The sequence below is a fragment of the Mustela putorius genome, unplaced genomic scaffold (assembly GCF_011764305.1).
Source record: "Mustela putorius furo isolate JIRA1106 unplaced genomic scaffold, ASM1176430v1.1 tig00003942_pilon_pilon_pilon, whole genome shotgun sequence".
Classification (NCBI taxonomy): Eukaryota; Metazoa; Chordata; class Mammalia; order Carnivora; family Mustelidae; genus Mustela; species Mustela putorius.
The window spans coordinates 7,193,068-7,215,770 of record NW_025422087.1 but is presented as its reverse complement, the minus strand read 5'-3'; the positions used below and the strand labels follow the sequence as shown (position 1 = coordinate 7,215,770).

Here is a 22,703-nt window from a genome sequence, read left to right as displayed (position 1 = left end):
ATACAGACTTCACTCCTCAACTTTCATAGCAGGAAGCTAACAGTTAATGTCTAAACAAAAGGAGAAAAGATAACATAGCAGTATAAGCAAGAGAAACTACCGGAGATTCCAAGTGGTTGCCTTTGGGGAGCACAAACAGAGTTTAGGTAAGATGGCTTCAGTGACTGCTTTTCTGCTGGGGGGGCGGGGGTCGGGGGTGGTGGTCATAAGGCTACATTACATGAGTTTTGAAATTATGCACACGCACTGATTTGATAAAAGCAAAACAAAAGATTGAATCGGGAGACAGAAAAACCATAAGAGACTCTTAATCATAAAACAAACTGAGGATTGCAGAGGGGGAGGAGGGTAGGGAGAGGGTGGTTGAGTTACAGACATTGGGGAGGGTATGTGCTATGGTGAATGCTATGAAGTGTGTAAGCCTGACGATTCACAGACTTGTACCCCTGGGGCTAATAATACATTATATGTTAATAAAAAATAGAAAAATTAAAAAAAAAAAAAAAAAAAAATCCCCCCAAAGATTGAAAGCTACCCTAACTTTGATTTTTAAGCAACATAAAGCTTGTTTCAGCTTGACTAAAAGCAACAATGTGGAGTTAATGACAAAGTATCTCTTTACCTTAAAAATGTTTAACTTATTAAACACCTTCCTGAAATAGAGTGATCCAGAATATGACAGAAGTAAACTATTTCATCTCATAAATCTGACTTACATATTAGTAATTTCTCATATCAATATTGTAGACTATTCAATATGACAAAGTCCTATTTATAAGTTTAAGTCTACATAGAGATGAAAGATACATTTTATTATTATTATTTAACAATCACTGAAACCTAATTTTCTAATCATACCGAAATAAAGATCTAATAATCAGGTAATCCGGATAGAAGCAGAGCAATACTATGAGAACAATACGGCACCAAGGGCTATAGGCACCCATAGCCCCAAATCAAACCCAGTGCAAATTTGCTCCTGCATTGTTTTAGCTCAATATACACTTCTCAGTTTCCTAAAAGTAGCACAAAAAAATTTGACAGTCTGAGAATTTTGCCACTTACACCCCAACTATTAGTATGTTTTCAAAGAATGGAGCATCTTTCATAGAACTAAGTTTAAAATTTAAAATATGAAACCTCCCTAGAACTTAACTAAATCAGTGACTGATTTTTTACCTAGAGTATGCATTAATTTAATTTACCTTTAACATAAGAGATTCTGGGGCTTCGAGTGGTGTGCAGGCATCAGGAGAGCCAACCAGTTCTGCTCCATGAATAATGATCTTCTGACCCACAGTCAGTTTACCATTCTTTACAAGAGCTGAGAGGGGAGGATCTAACTGGGCCTTAACAGCATACCATCCATCTGTGAGCTCAATAATGCCCACTTTTTTGGTACCCATACTATTAGTTTTACTGCTGGAAGTTTCAGATATATCTACGCTTGATGAAATTATTTCAGAAATACAGAGAACAAGAGTTTTTGCAGCTGTGTCATCCCTTTCCATGATCTTTTTTAAGGCTGATCTTCTGCTTCTATCAATTTCCACATCATATCTAAAAATAAAAAGAAAAATGCATATTTTAGGAATTGTGAGTCTAGAATTTCATTGTGAAAAGGTCGCCAAATAATTGAGAATAAAAATTAAATACCTTTACTGAAGAACTACTGAGACAGAAAGAGTATTTAAAATTTGGTAGCTACCAGTATAGTAAGTTTATTTTATTTTTTTTTTTAGATTTTATTTATTTATTTGATAGAGAGAGATGACAAGCAGGCAGAGAGGCAGGCAGAGAGAGAGGAGGAAGCAGGCTCCCTGCTGAGCAGAGAGCCCGATGCAGGGCTCTGAGATCCCAGGGCCCTGAGATCATGACCTAAGCCGAAGGCAGCGGCTTAACCCACTGAGCCACCCAGGCACCCCAGTATAGTAAGTTTATTAAAATATGAACTAAATATTAAAACTCCCATGCAAACATGGTTTATTAGCAAGACCTGAAGAGTGGATCAAATTAGTAATTCATTTTCTTCTCACAGGCCAAGAGGTTAAGGAGGGTGGGGGAAGAGGGAAGCAAGAGGTGTAGGAATGTGTAATTTCTCTTAAGGGGGCTGGAAGACGACAAGAGAACTACTGTGCACAACTGAACAGCAGGGTGGGATGGCAACAGCCACTGACAACTGACTTGTGTACGTCTACAATGGGGAAGTCACAGCCTGCGCAGAAGTCTGACCCTTAACACAAATATGTGATTACATAATATAATGCATTGAACTTGCCTGTATTTTAGTTGAAGAAGCACTCTTTCTGGGCTTAGGCACCTATTAGCAAATTCCTTAGGAAAGGCAAATTCCATAGCTGCCAGTTTCCATATAATCCATCTGTAGTGATTATACACCCAAACTCTAGAAATAAGATTTGGATCCACACCTGGGGTGTCACACAGAGCCCTGAACAAATTAAGATAGAACAATATTAAAAAAAAAACAAAACACGTAAGATGATACTGAATTCAATAACCATGACCACTATTTGCACAAACACTGCATCATACAAGATCATTTAGTAAGTTTTTATGAGTTAGACAATAAGTTACAGGACTTAGAAAACAATTTGACATGTATCAAAATATACTAAGAAAACACTAGTCAAAACAATTATTTCAACTGGAAAATGAGATCCTTAATTTAAAATAATTGTATTTTAGATTATCTTTCTCAAAAGAGATTATTTTCTAAAAATTATCTAAAAACATCCTTCTCTTGTCTTGGTACTTTTTAAAGATCTTTCTCTCTTTGTTCAAATCTCTAACTCTTCTTCCTTTCCCATTCTCACTTTGAGTACTAGGAAAACAAATAATCAAGAGGACTTCCAGAAGCTTCCACCCTCACATTCACCAACCCACCAGCATCTGGACCCTTACACTTTGCCTTTCCTGCCACACTAGTTCCCACCCTTTCTTGTCTAGTTAAGGACCCTGATCTAGGAAATGACTCCTCTCTCTCCTCATCATCAACTTCTTTCTTTTCTACTGAACAATTTCCATTCAGTATAAAAATAAGTTTTTTTTCTTCCTTCAACACAACAAAACTTATACCCTTTACTCTCAGTTCCTTCTCTAGATACTGCCACTTTCTCACCCCATCAATTTACTAACTTATTTTCATTAAGACTAATAATGACCTCTACATTGGTCATTAAATCCATGGTCAATTCTCTGTCCTCACTTAGCCTGCAACATACCACACTCTTTGGTATTAATTTCTAGCTTTCAGGTTGCTCTTTCTCAGTCTCTCTTTTATAGCTTTAATTTATATGCTAATAACTATGAAATTAATTTCTTTGGCCCATACTTCATTTATAAACTCCAGACTTGCATATCCAACTGCCTACTGAACATATCCACTTGGGTGTCTACTAATATCTTAAGCTTCAAATGTCCCATGTTGGGTACCTGGGTGGCTCAGTTGGTTAAGCATCTGACTCTTGATCTCAGCTCAGGTCTCGATCTCAGAGTCATGAGTTCAGCCTACTTAAAAAAAAAAATGTCCCAATTGGACATTCCATTTCTCTTCCATCTTTGATCTTTGCAATTCTCCATACACGGAAATCGATGTATGGAATTCCAGCCACTAATGCCAAAATCTTTGGAGCTATTCTTATTCTCCTTTTCTCTCACACTCCTCATTCAATCCTTGATCATATCCCAATGGCGCCACCTTCAAAATAGCCCAGAATCCAACTGCTTTTCACCAACTCTTCTGCTACCTTCTCTGTCTGAGCAGCCACATCTCACTTGGATGACCTCAACAGTTTCCTAAGTGGTCTCTCTCCTTCCATCATTTTCCCTCCTGACAGTCTAATCTCAATAGCAGCCAGAGTTATTCTTTCAAAAACAAGGCAGATCATGTCATTCCTCTCCTTTAAACATTCTTACTTAGGCCAAAAATTATTACTCAGAGTTAAAGCCAAACTTCTTATAGGTCTATACGGCTCTATCTTTCTGACTTCATCTGCTACTACTTCTCTCTTGCCCATTCTACTCCAGCAACACTCACTTTCCTCCTGTTCCCCAAATAAGCATGCTTCCTGCTTACAATCAATGCTTCCCACGCAGGGTCCTACGCTTACTCCCTTGCCCTCTTTCAGGACATTGACCAAATGTCAGGGCCTCAGTGAAGGCTCCTGACTACTGAGCCTATTTTAAATTGCACTTATCCTCACCCGAGCTATGCTCTTTCCAGTTTCTTCATAGGATTCATCACCTTCTAATATACTACACAACTTATTTCTTTTTAAAATTTTCCTTCTCCACCCCAAACCCCTCTACTATAATGTATGACTTATTAAAGCAAAGATTTCTGTTTTCTTTTGTTATCCTGAGTATCCAGAAGACTTATCTGGCACAAGTAGGTCCTCAATAAATATTTGTTGAATGTTCAAAAAAACAGCTTAAGCTTCAACAAAGTTATGAATCATGCTCACCTGATTATAGGATAATTACTCTTAACTTTTATACTCTGCAGGTATAATACATACTTAATACAAGAAAACAATGTAACTGTTTAGTATACTTTTCCATCTAGAATTGATAGCAGATATTTATGGAAGACAAGTGCAAGATGTAAATCATATTCCTGTCTTAAAGTATTCCAAAAACATAACAGAAGTTTCAGGTAAAATGTTTTACCAATTTCCCCAAACTATAAATTTTGAAAAGACACACACAGATTTTAAAAAATAAGCACATTAGAAAAAAGTTTCTCCTCTCTTGCCCTTAGCATGCTAATTTCATCATTGATAGCAAAAATTTTAAATCACCTTTATAAAAACATTAGAACTATAAAGAGGTTATATAGTTTTTAAACTGTTTATGTTTTAGGGCAGTAAATTTACTAGTTATTTGGTATTACTGACACTTGAGTATTTCTGCTTAGCTTCTGGTATTTATATACATTGTAATGAAAGGGAATAGGATATAAGTGCATGTGTGTCTGTGTGTGTATCTACAGTAAGGTCACTCAAACTTATCTTTTCTTACCAGTATTCTATAAACGCATATGAAAAATGTCTCAATTTAAGAAAAACCAATTCATTAAATTCTAGGACAAACTATAATTCACTTTTAAAAGATTACAAAAGAATGCCATTTGAACCACAATGTACTTAAAATTAGTCACTAGATAAAAATTTGATTTCTAGCCAACTTACTAAGTTTTAAAGAGATATGTGACAAAGAGATGGTAGAATACAGAAAAGTTAACACAATCTCTTTTTGCAGGGAATACCTATAAAATTCTTCTTTTCCAGCCTTTCCATCATTGGAGGGTATGAGCCATCCACCGTCAGCCAACTGTATTCCCTCTCCAGACCATAGTTCTTCCTTACCAAAATAATCCTCAGTGTGAAACTGAAAAGACTCTGCATTTTTGCTGTTAATTTTTACACAATGTTCGGAAACGCCATACATGTAGAGCTGCATAAAATAAATGATAGAAAAATTTAATAATGAATGAAAAACAAAATCAAACAAAAGAGTATGTTTCTTAGAATAAAAATAATTATAATAAATCAAAATTGAATTTACAAAATTTCTCATTTAAATATTAAAATATTCACCATCAAAATATTTAACTTACTAGAAGCTAAACATTTTAATATAATATAAATGACTCCTACATTCAAGAGACTTTTCATTCCCCTTGTGCGTATGCCTCCTGCTACAGCTGCCATAGGAAGTCACTTTGGGGATAAAAAAGTTATTTAATATTTTACAAAATCTCTTAAAAAAATTCAGAAAGGAAAGAACAGTGAAAAGTGTAAGTATTTTAGGGGATCTGACATCAGGAGCTCAGATCTGTACACAGGCCTAGCCTACTTCCACCCCAGCATGCTTCATCTAAAATATCTTTCCCTTTGTTTAGATATGACTCTGGAGTCACACTCTTTGCTTTGGAACTGCGTCCAACAGAGGAAAACTTACTAGCTAAGTGACATTGGGGTAGTTACTTAACCCTTAACTCTGTGCTTCAGTTCTCTCATTTGCACACAGTGAACAAAATGATGTGCCTTTCCTTTAGATGCTGGTGAAGATTGAGTGAGAAGGAACCAGCGCAGGCACAGTACTTAGAAGGGTGATGAGCGCACAAAAACTATTCAATAAATGTTATCTAATAATATTATATTATGTTCACCTTTCCATTGCCTAAAATTCTAACTAGACAGAACTGGCTTAATAAGAATGCTTTTTAAAAAATGGCAATAGCTCTTAATGGATTCAGGGCTATGAGTTATTCACACTTCAAATTCAAGTAGACTACTTTCTTCTAACACCTCAGAGCACTATAGTAATAAAATGAGTACGTTTCGGGACGCCTGGGTACCTCAGCTGGTTAAGTGGCTGCCTTCGGCTCAGGTCATGATCCCAGTGTCCTGGGATCCCAGCATCCTGGGATCGAGCAGGGAGCCTGCTTCTCCTTCTGACTCTGCCTACCACTCTGCCTGCTTGTGCTCACTCTCGCTCCTCTCTCTCTCTGACAAATAAATAAATAAATAAAATCTTTTTTTTAAAAAAAATGAGTATGTTTTGAAGGGGGAAGAGAAACGTGAATTCTGGAGCACAGATCACTTTAGCGGGATAAGGCAGCAGAGAAGGAGGCTGCCACTGTTGGTTGATTAGGAAACAAAATGATTTTATTCATCCACTCGCACTTTCATTTGTTCTTTCTTTGAACAAAACAATGAGGAGATACTAGTTAATAAAATGAAATTATACTTGACTATAGAAGTTAGCAGCATTGTGGGCAAAAGCATACCTGTTTATGAGAACACGGAGAGGGGACTCGGCCTTCCACTGCTCCTCTCAGAGAGATTCTAGGCACAGTGGAGGTTTTTGCAAGGTACAGACTACCTGGCTGTGGAAAAATGTGCTGCCTTTGTTTCTTTTTAATCCGCATATCCTGTATATCTCTGGCATTCTGAAGATTTGTAATTAAATCTATTAAAGAATAAGTTAGCAAAAAATAAACTTGTACGAACATTTAAAAAGCACAACCTTTGTTTTATAAAGTCGTATATGAATTTGCTCTAATTTTCGGGGTTAATTTGGCCTAAATCTTCAGGGGTAAGCAAATTTCAACTTGTAAACAATAAATCTATTATTTTTATTTTAAATTTGGAAAAAAAAAGCCAGTAGACTGTTAAATATATATTCCAGTAACAGCAGTCTTAGATTGTTCAATTTTTTTTTTTTTTTTAAAGTAAGAAAGGCCACAGTAGTTACCTTTGAAAGAAACATTAGATTACTTTAAATCTAGTATTTGGACTTAGGAAAAATCTAAAAGCATTAAAAAAGGTTCTGAAATTATTAATCATCACAAAAGGGGTAAAATCCTCAAGGCATTATTTAAATATGAGAAACATCTAACTGGAAGGCAAAAACATATCAACACAAATTTTCACACAATACCTAAAGGTTCTTTTTCACACTTTGTGAATATTATAGTTGCTGCTTGACTGGAGTTATTTTTCTTAAGCTGATGAATTCCACCATCGTTAATATTTGTTTCACTCTCACCAGGGCCATGTTCATCGATCTTTTCTGGGTTTTGTTTGTTTTCTTCCAAATTAGTATTCTTGCTAATACACTGTTCATCTCTGTGAAAATGTGATTTAGTTTTAAAAGGTGGGACAAAGACTTTCACTGGTTTGGCTGGAGTGTTCAAGTGTCTCCTTTTTTCATTTCTTGTGGCAGGAACTGTACAAAATGGCTGCCCTGAAACTGATAAATTGCTTGAAGATTTTTCCAAAGCCAGGTGTTCATAAAAACGAGATTTAGACAAAAATTCCTGACCAGATATGGTGAAATTTGGATTCTGCATTTCGTGCCGTTCCTTACTTGTGCTACAACGAGGAGAAAATATTTAAGTTTGATTATTTACCAATAAATGGACATATATGTAAATGTTTTGGAATATACTTTATTCCCCCTCCCCCACCCCAACCTCAACTGCCATAAGGCAATCATACCCCAGCAACTGTTTTGCATTTCATTACGGTTGCCATCCAAGACAATACCACAATTTTCAAGTCTAACTATTTCTCACACACTGATGTCCAGCCTCTACTACTTACTTCACATAATGTCAAACATGGATCTTGTTTGTCTCCTCTAGTTCTATCACAGTACTCCCTACTTACATCCTTTACCAGAGAAGTTTCTATCTATTCGTCCTCTTCCCTCACCTATACTCTTGACACCTAGTTTAATAATTCAGTCTCCTCAGGAAACATACTTTTTGAATTATTATTCTACCTCTCTTTTCTCTTTCTACCTCCTGTTTATACCTTTATTTTTTAGTGCTTTCATTTAGCTAGAAAGCCATGTGCATCCTTGAAACACTTTTTTCTTAGCCTTACCTTCCCTTTGAGCTAATACTCATTGTGACCTACCCTTCATGGCCAATCTTCCTGAATAGGTAATCTGAACTAGCTATTTTCACTTCCTCAATTTCCATTCATTGAATTCTCATTTCTCCCACTGTTCTATAGAAATTTTTCTCAATAAAGTTGCTAAAGACCTCCCAAGTGCCTATACACATACAGCTTTGTGTGTAAACTACTCATTCTACCTGGCCTCTGAAAACTGACTTCTTTCCTTCCCTTTTTTTTTTTTAAAGATTTTTAAAATTTCTTTATTTGACAGAGAGAGATCACAAGTAGGCAGAGAAGCAGGCAGAGAGAGAGAGGAGGAAGCAGGGTCCCCGTTGAGCAGAGAGCCTGATATGGGGCTTGATCCTAGGACCCTGGGATCATGACCTGAGCTGAAGGCAGAGGCTTTAACCCACTGAGCCACCCAGGTGCCCTGACTTCTTGCCTTCTTAAAGTTCTCTCCACTAATATCTATACCACAATTGTCCCTCTGTTTCTTCTTCTTCCCTTTTTTTTTTTTTTTTTTTTCCCTGCTGGTTTTTCCTCTTTCTGACTCTTAAAAAAATTCCCATCTCTAAACTTGGATTTCTTCCCTAGATATTCTCCCTGGGTAATGTGAGTCATTTCAAATGCTTAAATTATCATATAACAAAAGTATTAATCTGTATCTTCATGCCCAACTTTGCCCCAGGTGTTACTCTTGCACGTTGAACTTCGGATAGCACCATATACCTCTGCCTTGATGTTCCACACTCATCTCAAACTCAACATTAAATTAATCACCTTCCCTAGCATACATGTTCTTCCTCATATTTGATATTTTGTTGAAAATCCCATACTTCCTTTTAATCAAACCTGAGTCCCTGGAACTCAAAGTTACCCTAGAACTCATTTATTTAGTCATCTAGTCATCAAATATTTTATTTTTATTTATTTTTAAAGTAGACTCTACATTCAGTGTGGAGCCCAAATGAGGCTTGAACTCATGACCCTGAGATTAAGATCAAGAGTTAGATGCTTAATGGACTGAGCCATCCAGAAGCCCCTAGCTATTAAATATTTCATGAGTTCCTACTATGTGTGCTAGACACTGTTTTGGTTGGAAGATATAATTGGAACAAAATAAAATCACAGGGTTTATACTCTGGTGGAGGGAAACAGACAAACAAATATTCATATTCAATGCAATAGAGAAAAATAAAGCATGGTAAGGAGGACAGGGAGTGTCCAACAGAAATAAATAAGTAATATTTTATACAGGCTGGTAAGGAAAACATTATTGGTAAGGTGACATCTGTACACTATTAATAAGATCTTTAGGAATTTATGCATGTTTACTTAAATGCACAAGACGATTTTCTCATTATATGTATAAATTAAGGTAATATGCAGATAAATAAGTATTTACTTTAAATATTACAACCTGCTTTTGAAAATGAAAACAAACAAAAAAATCACGTGGGTTTCTACATTCAAAACATGTATATTAGTAGCCTGCTTGAAAATATATCCCAGAAGTGCAGATCAATGATTATTTTCAACAAGGCCACAAACAATTATTTTTGAAAAGGTAACATTAAACATAATTTAAACCATAGCCCTGGGCTAAAAAATTTACCAGCTAGAAAAGGTTTCACAACTGCTTTCTACAATTTTAGATGCTTCTATGATACTCAAATACATTATCCCTAAATGGCATCTCTGTAACTACTTCTTGAAGAGCCACTTGGAAAGGGATGATTTAGCTCTTTGTTAATATTTCTCCTTTACTAAACACCCTTTCTTTCTTTCCTCCTTCCCTCCCTCCCCCCTTTTCCCTTTCTTTTCTTTCTCTCTTCCTCCCTCCATCCCTCCTTCCTCTCTTCCTTGCCTCCCCAGCTTCCCAAGTTATGTATTTGATTGCCAATATTTAATTATGTACCTCCATGGAGAATTAACCCTATTCTTCTGTTAGAGTGCACAAGAGGTAGTTGTCTAGCGGTAGTTGTCTAGCTTCATAGAGTGCAGGAAGGGATGTATTTTCAACCTGTACCCTTGTTCTGGCTCCTTCCTTCTTCATCATCAATTCTCAAGTTTCATGAATTTCTCAGTTTTTGAGGCTTCTCCAAGTGTAACATGGTTGGCTCTTTCCTCTCCCCATTATGATTTTGAATCTTTTCTCTCCCATATGCTTTGAGAAACAGCCACTGTGGTCTCCCTGTCTTGGGTGTGTGTAAGATACAACTTTTGGTACTCTGTATCTGAAAAATGTCTACCTCAAAAGTTATTTGATATCTTGGTCAGTGATAGGATTCTAGGCTGGAAATCATTTTCTCTCAGAATTTTAAAGGCACTGATCTGTAATATACATTATAGAATCCATAATCTTCTAGCCTTTCTTGTTAACAGCAAAGAGAATTTATACCATTAAGACCCTTGCAACTTTGTTGAAAATGTGATTTTTTTGCCTGCTAGAAAATTTAAGGTTCCTTTTGCCCTTAGCATTTTGCTAAGCATTTTCCTTTTGCCTATAATTTCACAAGGATGCGCCTTAATGTGAGTCATTTTCATTCAAGTGCTGATTCAGAGGGCCCTTTTAATCAAAGAAACTCTTGTCCTTCAGTACGAATAAAGTATCTTAAATTATCCCTTTTCCTTCTTTCTCAAACTCCAAATTTTCAGATGTTCGGCCTATAGGACTGACTTCTCTAACTGTTTTTTCTTCTTTCATCTTTTCTTTTTATTCTGTAGTTTTGGAGGTTTCATAACTTTTATCTTCTATTACTTCTACTGAGTTAATTTGTCATCATAGTTTTATAAGAACTCTTTTTATAGCAAATTCTTATTTTAAGGATGCCATATGTTCTCTATCCTGAAAATATTAGTAAGTTTTTTGCAATTTCATTCACTTCTTTGCATGATCTATTTCCTCTAAGTTCCGTTCTTTTTTGTTTGTTTTTGTACTGTGGATATTATCTTTCAGAGAGCCTTTCTTCTAGTAACTAGTGATCCTTGATTCTATCTTCTTATTTAAGAGTGAAGTGTGTGCTGGTGGGGCTCTTCAGCTATTGGCATTACAGCCTGGTGCTCAGGCTATGTGGTTTCATTGGAGTACCTGCAACTGTCAATATTTATAATCTTTTGTACTGAGCTAGTCATGTTCCCCAGAAAAAAAATCTTTCAGTCTTCCACCTAGAGTCTTATTGCCAGTATTTGGGAGCCAAGTGTGGGAAGGAGGCTGGGGAATCTCACTACTCAATAAACAGATTTTTTACTTAATCTCAGTTTTCAGTGCCTCCCAAATGTGCCTGCTGTATCTCCACCCTCCCAACTCAGAATCCCTCCAACTCATCTTTTCCAGATAATAACCTTCTGGTCTTCTGGCACAAAAGGGATAACTGGCTGCCTGCAGTGGGGGAGGGGATATAGATGTTTTTTAAACAGATTTTGAATTGATCTATTTTCTACCTCACATTCAGAAGAACATGCTACTGCCAATTTGAGTCTTTCTTGGGTTCTTTGGGGGGAACTGGGTAGCTTCTCTGCTTGCTCCAGTGTGAGGTTTTAGCTTTCTATGGGCTTTCTAAGTCTTTCATGCTTCTGGGTTCCAAAATTTGTTTTTTTCTCTCAGAATTGTCCTTGTAGATTTGTAAGTTAAAAAAATCCTCTTTGTAATTTGGGTGGAGGCTTTGAGAGGGTGGAGAGGCAAGAGATATTTTCAATACATGTCATCTTTTTAGATATATTTGAAATTGATTTTATTTATTGATTTATTCCCTTAATCTCTCTTATCCATAAAGTTGAAATAAAATCTGTCTACTTTCCAAAGATGTTAAGAAACTGAAAAATAAGATAATAATGGCACTATAAAATACTACCAAATAGCACTATAAAGTACTACCAATGTACACTTACTTAATCTTGTAGGTTATTTCAAAAAGGGAAATGTTAACTTCTTTTTGCATATTAGTGGCATTATTATTTTTAGAAATATTTATTTTCAAAAACTGTAGCTTTCCTACACTCTATTAGAATTAAAAAACCAAAACAATACAAAACAAAGTATTTCTTACCGAAGGGGTCCACTGGTAATTGGCTCTAAAGAAATATGATGCATAAACAAGCTTCTGTCTTTTAGGATGCCTAGAAAAATATTTCACATTATGTATTAATGGAAATGTATTTTACATTATGTATTAATGAAAATCTAATGGGAGATTTTATTTTGTATGCTTGTTTTTACACAGTATTGTAAATATTTACATAAAATTTTGATATTATAAATGAAATATTGACTCAAAAATTGATGACTATATACCAGATAGCTCAGTGTAAATATATAGTCAGTATAAATTTAATCAGCTGACATTAATCATAACTCAAACGTGTTTGCTAACTGCCATGCAAATTACGAATTTAAAATTTAGTCTTATGATTGCAAGCTAAACTTTAGATATTAATCTCAGTATGTAATTTGTACTATTTTTTTAAAAAAAAAAGATTTATTTATTTTAGAGAGCAATAGAGAAAGAGCATGAGAATTAGTAGGGGGAGGGGCAGAGGAAGAGTGAGAGAGAGAACCTCAAGCAGCTCCCCACTGAACACAGGGCTTGACACAGGGCTTAACATCATGACCCTTGAGATCACTACGTGAGCACCATGAGTTGGACACTTAACCAACTAAGACAACCAGGTGCCCCACAACTTGTACTTCTTAAACCTTCAACTAGTTCATTAGTAGGGGATTGGCTGAATAAACTAGAATACATTGATATAGCCAATCGATCAAGTGCTATGCAACCATAAACAAGAATGAGAAAGATCTCTACATAGTCATAAAAGATTTATTGTGGGATTTATTCCATGTGTTTCAGAACTAAGCCTCTATAGTCTAAATCATTTATTCCTTACTACCTGACTTCTTCCAAACCCAGGAACTAGGTATATAGTGAGCAATAGTTACAGGTTTTATTTATTTTTAAGTATTCCATGGTAATGAGATAGGAAGCCATGGAGAGTTTTAAGCAATCAAAGAGCATGATCTGACTTTTCTGTTACCAGGATGATGCTGGCTGCTGTGTTGAGAACCTGGAGGAGGGGCAGAGGCAGAAACAGAGAGATGAGTTAGAAGGTATGACCACGGCTTAGATGAAGTTGGTATGGGCAGAGGTGAGAAGAAATGATCAGATTCTTGTTATATTTCAAAGGAGAACCTATATCACTTGATGGGCTGCATGTGGAGTATGAGGAAACAAAATAGTAAATGAGGACACTAAGGTTCTGATGTGTCAATTGGCAGAATGACAGTGAGAAAGGAAAGAACAGGAAGAGTGGGTTTGGTAGAGAGATGGAATCAGGAGTTCAGCACTGGCTGTGATGACTTGGAAATGCCTATTTGCAATATATGTACAAAAGTATCAAGGGCAAAAAAATAAATAAGTCTGGAGGTCCAGGACAGGTTAAGCCTACAGATACAATTTTGGTAGTCACTGAAGCTTAGGCAGAGAAATGCTCTGAGGACAGGGCCCTGGGGCACTCCTATGTTTAGAGAAAGGAACAAATAAGAAAAAGCCAGCAAAGACAATGGAGAAGTGGCTATACAGGAGGAGAACCAAGAGGATGTGGTAGTCTCAGAAGAGTGAACAACTGTCTAATGTGGCTGAAAAATGGACCCAAATGACATAGAAATGGCTACTGGATTTGCCAACATGGAGATCACCATATCACTTAAGAAAGAGTGATTTTGGTGGAATGGTGAAGATCAGTCAAAAATGTGACTAGATTACAGAACCTAAGCTTTAAATTATTGTACTAAATTTTTGTACTATATTATTTTTATACTAAATTATTATACTAAATTTTATCTTACTAAATTTTTACAGCTTTTTTTTAAATTTAAAAAGCCATTATTTTATAATTACTTCATGCTTCCCAATTATAGAGAACCTCCACATCATACCAGGTGTTATGAAGGAAGAGCTCACATAACAAAGCAAGATGTAACTTTAGCAAACCACACTGTAAAGAGTTATCCAATTATCTATATACCCAAGAAAGCTTAGAAAAAGAACTTAAAAATACTGTGTGTAGTACCTACAAAGAGGGAAAAGATATGAATGCAAAGCAAATTTTACCATCTGGAGTGCTCTTCGAAGCTTTTAAAGATTTTTCTTGATTTTTTATTATCCTGTCGAATTCATTTAACAGGTTTCTTTTAATTGGGGGTTCTCCTAAAAAAAAATTTCCATACATGTTTTTAAAAGAACTGACTCTTACAATTTATTAGGCAAAAAAATACATAATAATAATTTAAATAGCAACTATTCTATTTTGAAAGAGACAATTCATTTATCAATATCAATTTTTTGGAATTGTTTTAAACACCACTATCTAATAGGGTCTAGGGATAAAAACATGTTACCAGTTACTGAAGATACACTACTTTTTAATAAAATATACTGGCACTGAATGTAATTGTAGGTTTACTGGAAATATGGACAAACAAAATTTCTTCAAATAAACTCTGCATTAAACTTGAGAAGAAATTTATTGTGTAGGTCCTTAAATTAGAATGAGTAGAAGAAAAGACTTTGTAAAATTACCAAAATTACAAGAATATATAATTAAAAGTATTACAGTATTACTTATTTAAAAATTCTACAAAGGCTGAGAATAAAATTAAATCATAATTCAAGTTATGCATATTCATGTCATACTAAGATAATACGTGATAATAGGTACTTTGCTTTCTGATGCTTTATTAAAGGGAATAAATTTATAAGTTTAATAAGAAGTAAAATTATCCATATAAGCTTTTACCAAGTGTTAGATTATGAAGTGATTTAATTATTTAACAAGGGCCGGTACTATTCAAGGAGCCAGAAGGTGGTTAACCTATATATTTATATATAATAGAGGTGAGGGAAATTAAACAGTGATGCTATTGAGAACATTTATTAGAAGTCTGAGTTGGTTTTTTTTTTCCCCCTAAGCAGGCTAACCCATTTGTGAATATGCATGAACAAAATGGGTTCCTATAAATAAAGCCATTATTTTCCATAAAAGAGTTATGAATCTCTTAAAGCATGTGCACTTCAGAATTTTTACTGGAGCCCAGCAAAAGTTTAAAGTAAGTATCATAAACTTACTACTATTCCCATAACATAAACTTGGTATATAATGTGACCTGGATAACACTTAAGCAAATCTGTACCCAGCAAGGTTACTGAAGGCACCAAGTGAAAAAGTGAACTGATTGGCTTCCTTGTTTTTCCCTGTCATCTGAAGAGACTGGACAAGACCTGTGGTAACTCAAGTCTATGAGTTGATAAGTTTTTTAAAAGGAGCTAGTTATTTAAGATCATCCACTTAAAAGCAGGAAAGTTAGTTATGGCATTTACTTTAATTGTATTTGATCAACAGATTCAATTATTTAAGATTATTCCTAGTCAGAAATACTAAGAGAAAAAAAATCACACCTCCAATTAACCTAATTGAACTAAGTTGTTACATATACATTTAAAAAGAGAAGTTACACTATAGTCCAAATAGCATTAAGACCAGAATGCTATCTGCTAAAAATAATGGATTTTAGAATACTTCCTAGATTAAAAAAAAAAAAAAAAAAAAGGAGGCAAACCAGCACCATAGCTGTAACCTACTTTTAAAATTCGTTAAGAGCCAGAGTTGTGGAACCTCTGGGTGCTCTCTCTATATACACACTCATACTTACTTGAAAACAGCAGGTTGTATTATATAGGCTGTTATAAGGATAGAAGTTTCAGATTTTCTAAGGAAACAAATTTTTACAGTAATTTCTCAATTATAACTATGCTAATAATCTCTAAAAATATATTAAAGAACATAAAACATGTTTCTTAGTATAGACTCAGATCAAGAGTGAAATCCCATTCCCCTAAACTATACATAAAAGTCTATAAAAATACAGGTTATAATACCTGAACTGCTTTCAGCTAACATTCCATGATTTTTAAAGACTTAATTTTAAGTGACTGGCAACCTAAAAGGAAAAAATAGACACTTACCAACTGAGACAAGTGCATCTCCTCTTCTTTTTCCAATTCTTGAATTTAACAAAACCATTTCCTCAGTGCTTTGGCATGTAAAAAGAGAGTGTTTGGCATGACTTAGCAGTTCAGAATCTGTCAGCTCACCATCTTCCATAAAAGCTTTGGCAATCTCTACTGTTTCTGTTTCCAAATAGTTTTCTGGATCCCTGGAATAAGTAGAACAAATTTCTATATTTCTTTTCACAGGAAGATTAGGGAAAGTTTCAGTTTTCCCAATTTCTGTCTTTATATTTTTAGGTAAATCTTGTTCTTTTCCCAAAAGATGAATGTTCTCAACAAGAGATACTTTGCTTCCCAATAGCAACTGCTGTTTGTCTTGCTTCAGCTGAGATTGACATGGAGAAACTTTAATGGAGTGATGATTTTCTGAAGACTCCCTCTCAATGTTACAGTGACTTGATAATTTAAATTCTTTATTGTAGGCCTTTTCCAATTTGGAGTTGCCACATTGTTCTGGGGTTCTCTTATCAATACAAGAGGGAGGAGGTATTTTTGATACATCTTGTCTAGATGTAGATGAATGCTGAAGACCACATTCAGTTCTGATCAGATCGAATTCTTCTAACATTCCCTTAACTTTGCATAAAGCACTTTCAGAAACTGGAACTTGTTTCCCACTTGCTGTGCTAAATCCGGAGAAAGTAGATGAGAGTAAATTTTGGGAGGTTTGTAGCATAGCATTTTCTTCATTTGTGAACTTGTCTGAATGTTCACTATTTTTAAATACTTTGGGAAAGAGTTCCTTGGCACTATCTTCTATCTTAGAAAACACCTGCCTTGCCTTTTGTAATGCAGCATCTGATACTTGTACAGATTTTCCACTTGCTGTACTAAAAATCCCGCAAGCATTCGTACAAGAGACTGACTTTGGAAGCTTTCCTGTATTAAGTTTACATGTATCAGAAGTTTTTGAATTATTCTGACAAGTTGGTATTTCAGAAACTTTCTCCAATCCAGATATACTTTGGTTAAGTTGTAAAGTGTGTTCACTTTGAATGTCAGCAAGAACCTTCTGTGAAGACGATTGATGTTCTGCATCATCCAGAGAGTCAGGAAAAATAATATCCTCCGAATCATCCAGTGTGTTAGGATAACCTGCCACAATTCTCATGTGGCAAGTGTCTGATTTACTCTTGGGGTTTTGCTTAATTATCATACTGCAGTTGTTTGTAAATCCCTCTGTCGCTTTTGTCTGGTGTGCAACAAAGACTCTTTTACTACTTGCTGTACTGTATGCAGGTATAGCATTATTTGAATCTGAATTCAATTTCTGAATTGAATTAAAATTATTTGAGTCACATATGGCCACTTTAATGGCTGTATTTTCATTTTTGCACAAGGAGTTAGTCACAAGTTTCTGAGCACAAATATCTTCATTTATAATTTGTGGGTCTGTGTCTGCTTCTCTTACAGTGGATGTTATTTCAGAAAAAATAGTGTTTTCTCTAACATTCTTCACTACTGGTTCAATAACAGAATTATCACCTTTATTTTTTGAAAGATATTCTGATTTTTTATATACCTCACTGGAATGACAAAAATCCAAATGGTATGAATACCTGTTAGACACGGTACTATTACTTAAATAGGTCAAGCCTTGTTTTTCAGAGGGAGGATTTTTGTCATTTTCAGATATGGTACTACTTGAACTATTTCCACATGAAGGATTTTCTACACAATCATCAGGATATTCTTTTAAACAGATAACCGTGGCAGTATTTATTTTTTCTGGTTTATCATCCAATTCTCCTTCTCTAAGCCGTTTTTTTGCTTCAAATAGTGAAGTCTCACTCACAGAAATTTTTCTACCATGTCCTGTGTAAAATGCTAAAGGTGAATTTTCAATAGCTGAATAAGTGAATTGATTTGTATAAATCATATGATTTTTTGCTGTTTCTTTTTCTGTATTTTCATGTACTTTAACTTTCAGAGAGTCTTGATCTGATATTTTAAGATTTTCAGTTTGTTTGTACAAATTACCACTTAAGAGCCTGGGTGCCACCACAATCTCACTAGAAACAAGTTTTTTTTCCTTTATAGAATTCTGCATTTCTTCATACTTTGGTGCAGTTAATTCAATGGTCTCACATGCTAATTCAAGCCCATCTTCACATTTCTCTCTGTCCTTGGACATCTTTGCCCCTTGATGGCTAAAATTAGTGACTCCACTATCACCTTGCTCTTTTTCATCAAAAAGATTTTTCACTTTGTCCAAAGATTCCTTTGCAATTTCTATTTTTTTCCCACTAGCTGTATGAAAACCCAACATGGTAGGTTCTTTGATCTTTTTTATTTCACTTTCTGGTCTTTGTTGGAGGGTCAGTAATTTATTTTCAGTACCAATTAGGTCACTTTCTTTCATTATTTTGTTTTTTCTTTCACTGTTTTCTGTTTTCTCATAACTTGAGATGTCTATTTTGTTGATATCTACGCCAGAAAGTAATTCAGAATTCAAGGAATCTGAAAAGTTATTCAATTCCTCTTCTGTCCATTTTTGATCAAAGAGATTTATAACTTTATTTAATGACTCTTTGGAGACCCTTATATTTTTCCCGCTTGCTGTCTGAAAGGATAAATCAAAAATGTCAAAATCTTTTATGTTCTGTCCCATTGTATTAGCTGTGAACTGTTGCTTATTTGACGTATTAACATGAAATGTTTCTTCAGCTTTTGCAACTTCCAAACAGGTTAAATCTGACAAACATTCTTTAATTTGAGTGTTTCCCTCCTTCATCAGCTGGCTAGATAATTTTTGATCGATGTTGTGCTGATCAATACATGGCAAGCTGTTTTCTTCATGAATATAAACTATATCATTTTTATTTGAATCACTGCTAACAGATTCCAAGTTATGAGTATTTCCACTGGCATCAGTACGCTGGTTATCTTCATTTTCTGTATTTCCCTTGTAACCTTCAGTATTTTCTTCAACAAAAATGCCAGCAGTCATTTCAATATTATTTTGTAGTATTAGTTGGTTTTTATTATTTTTCTCATTAAAATTTTTATCATTGTTACAATCTTCTATCTGAATCATTGAAACAGCAGAATCATTACATTTACCTGAGGAGAAACTTCTTGTATCTACTTCTACAGAAGGTTCCTCAATGATATTCTCAAGGTCCCTGAACAGCTGCTTAGCTTTTTGCAGTGCTTCACTACCAACATTCAGTTTTGTGCCACGAGCAGAATAAAAGCCTCTAAACTTCACTTCATTTTTATCTGCTAAAGAGCCACAAGCACTTCTGTTACAGTTGGTTCTTGATAAGCAAGCAGACCTCTGGTTACCTCCAAGTATACCTTCAAATTTCTTACTGCTGTCTACCTGAATGATAGATGGGGCATTAATTGTGAGATGAAGATCAGTATTTCTGCATTCTTCAGAAGTTCTATTCAAGATAGTCAGCTGGTTTTCAGGCATTTCAAATGGATTTTTCTCTATTATGTAGCTTGGTTTTCTAAACTGTGTAAATTCAAACTGACTTCCCGATTCTTCCAAAATAGTAGAAAGTTCTGTTATTTCTGCCTTTTGGCTAGGTGTTAAATTATGATTTGAATTAAAATCTTGCTTTAAAGATGAAGTTGGAGGGGCTATATGACCACTTTCACTATCAGAAACATAAGCACTACTCTGCACAAACACCGACACACTATTAATTGACTGTGGGTCAAGTGTGAGAGGTTTGCTTAGTTTCTTTTGACTTTCTAATGATGAGGTATTAACAATTTCAATACATGCTAAGTTAGTAGGATAATGTTCTTCAATATCTTTGAAGAGCATTTTACTTTTCTTAATGTTGTGTTCAGAGAGTTTTATCTCTTTATTAGAAGCTGTTCTGAAGCCATTTCCAAAACTGTGATTTGAAACTGGATCTGACAGTCTTGCCCAATTATTCATGTAGTCATTATTTCCATTTGATTTCCTAACTACATCCAAGGTGATGTCTGATTTTGAATCTTGATCTAGAGTCATTTTTAGTTGTTGCTTTATGCTATTTCCGTTCTTTTCTGTAAGATCATCTATGTTTGATGAATCAAAATCCTTCATAATCGACAGTTTGGCTGCTTGTTTGTCATCCATGTCTGTATATACCATCATGGTAGAGTTTTTGAGAACAGGTTCTCTTACACAACAGAGGTCTGCATCATGAAGTTCCTTAATATTTCCTAAAACAGGAATATGACTTTCATTAGTTATCTCTAAGACGAAATTATTCTCATCATTTGGGAAAAGTTCTTCAGAGTTTGGATTGACAGCTATTTTTGAAATTAAAGTAGTTTCTTTTTGGTCTTTTTGGATTGTGGCGAGATTTGTATTTTGGTTGAATTGTACCTTCATAGAAGGTGATGCTACTATTACATATTTTTCAGTTGACAACACCTCAGTATTTTTAGAATTTGCATTTAAAACATGCATTTCTTGATTCTTTTCCATGGGAATATTTTTGATTAATTCAAAACCACCTTCATGATTCTTACATTTTAGTTTCTCTGATATTTTATATGATTCTTTTCCTCTACAAGTCATGACTGGGTTTGATGGAGGATCTCTGGAGCTAGGAGTTAGACTAGTATTATCATGCTCAGATGAAAAGCTTTCTGGAGATTGAAAGTGAATACCACAACCTTCTACTTCTGAATGTGGCACAGGAGGGTAACTTACAGCAGTCAAGACCTTTTCTTTTGTATCTGAAACTCTCTGACTTTTTGCATCATCTTCACAATGTTTTTCCTGCAAGGATGATAGACAATCAGTTTCTGTGGTTATAAATGACTGCAGCTTTTCCTTATTAATTTTTGTTTCTTTATAATCAAGATCCTGAGGTACTGTTTTATTATTAACAGAACTGGTTCCATTATTGGAAACTTTTCTCAGAATTGTCCCAAAAGAGCTGATTAAAGACAAGGCTGGTTCTTCGGAATCATTCTGTGAACAGTTTTTTTTGACAGAAGAAGAATGTAATAAACCTAAGCATGAAGACACAAAGTGACAAAATTAAATTGAAGTGCCATCAATTACATTCATCAAGTATTTTCCACCAAGTCAAAAGAATAGTATGTAAAACATTTCACATGAAAAGTAATAAGTGAATGTCAGGCTTAAAACAAAGAATTCTAAATATACTCTTTTCAAGTTATTACATTTTCCAACTAAAGATAAATAGGACTTAATATTTTTTTCTAACATTTATCAGTTCAATCAAAATTAGTATGTAGTTCAAGAAAGCAGCTAGCTACCATAAGTAAGATTCAAAAGTATTTCACTGGAAAATAAAATTGGGAAAAATTCATTGTTAATATTGACATAATAGCAGGTAAAAAAGCAAAGCAAAGGAAAGGAACTAGAAAAGTAATCACTTCCTTTAGATAATTTGGTCTTTGGTATTGAAAAAAATCAACTTTTATTTTTTAAAAACTTTGAGAGCAAGAGCTAAAGAGAGTCAGAGAGAATGCACGCACATGCATGAATGAGGGGAGGGGCAGTGGGAGAGGTAGAAGCAGACTCCCGCTGAGTGGGGAACCTGACACAGGGCTTGATCCCAGGACCTAAAGATCATGACCTGAGCTGAAGTCGGATGCTTAACCAACTGTACGCCCCCAGGTATGCCTCCCCCAAAACCAATCTTTAAAAACAGGTTCTAGGGGCACCTGGGTGGCTCAGTGGGTTAAAGCCTCTGCCTACAGCTCAGGTCATGATCTCAGGGTCCTGGGATCGAGCCCCGCATCAGGCTCTCTGCTCAGCAGTGAGCCTGCTTCCCCCTCCCTCTCTCTCTCTGTCTACTTGTAATCTGTCAAATAAATAAATAAAATCTTAAAAAAAAAATAAAAACAGGTTCTACAGATGAAATGCCTGAAGTATGATCTAATCTCAATTATAAAGGCAAATGAGTTAAAGTGCTCTAATTTTTTCAATCCTCTGAATTCCCTATTAGCAAATCAAAATTATTAATCTCATTTTATTTAATCAGTGACCACCACTACATATTAGCTCTTTCATTGATTTTAATTCTGACATACACAGTATCAGACATTTTTCTCTGGAAATTAACCCAACTCTCAAACAGTTCCTCTGTAGTCCAGTTCCACCAAACCGAATATTCACAGAGATATTCCACCCACTAAAATCTTCTCAAAGAAAGATGAAATTATCTTTTTAACATACAATTTAGCTACTGATAAAGGAATCATTGCTCAAATAAAAACT

The 22,703-nt window shown here is 35.0% G+C and overlaps 1 protein-coding gene across 3 annotated transcripts in view; it reads right to left on the bottom strand.

Moving 5' to 3' along the window:
- The window catches only part of BRCA2 (BRCA2 DNA repair associated), a 59,147-nt gene that overhangs the window by 21,225 nt on the left and 15,219 nt on the right, over positions 1-22,703 (bottom strand). For all 3 annotated transcript variants that reach the window (XM_013044903.2, XM_013044904.2, XM_004770810.3), the window contains exons 11-18: positions 16,454-21,466; positions 14,543-14,638; positions 12,482-12,551; positions 7,468-7,901; positions 6,815-6,996; positions 5,288-5,475; positions 2,279-2,449; positions 1,206-1,560 (exon numbers count right to left, since the gene is read on the bottom strand). In XM_013044903.2, the coding sequence (XP_012900357.1) occupies positions 1,206-1,560; positions 2,279-2,449; positions 5,288-5,475; positions 6,815-6,996; positions 7,468-7,901; positions 12,482-12,551; positions 14,543-14,638; positions 16,454-21,466 (6,509 nt within the window). The remainder of the gene's footprint in view (positions 1-1,205; positions 1,561-2,278; positions 2,450-5,287; positions 5,476-6,814; positions 6,997-7,467; positions 7,902-12,481; positions 12,552-14,542; positions 14,639-16,453; positions 21,467-22,703) is intronic.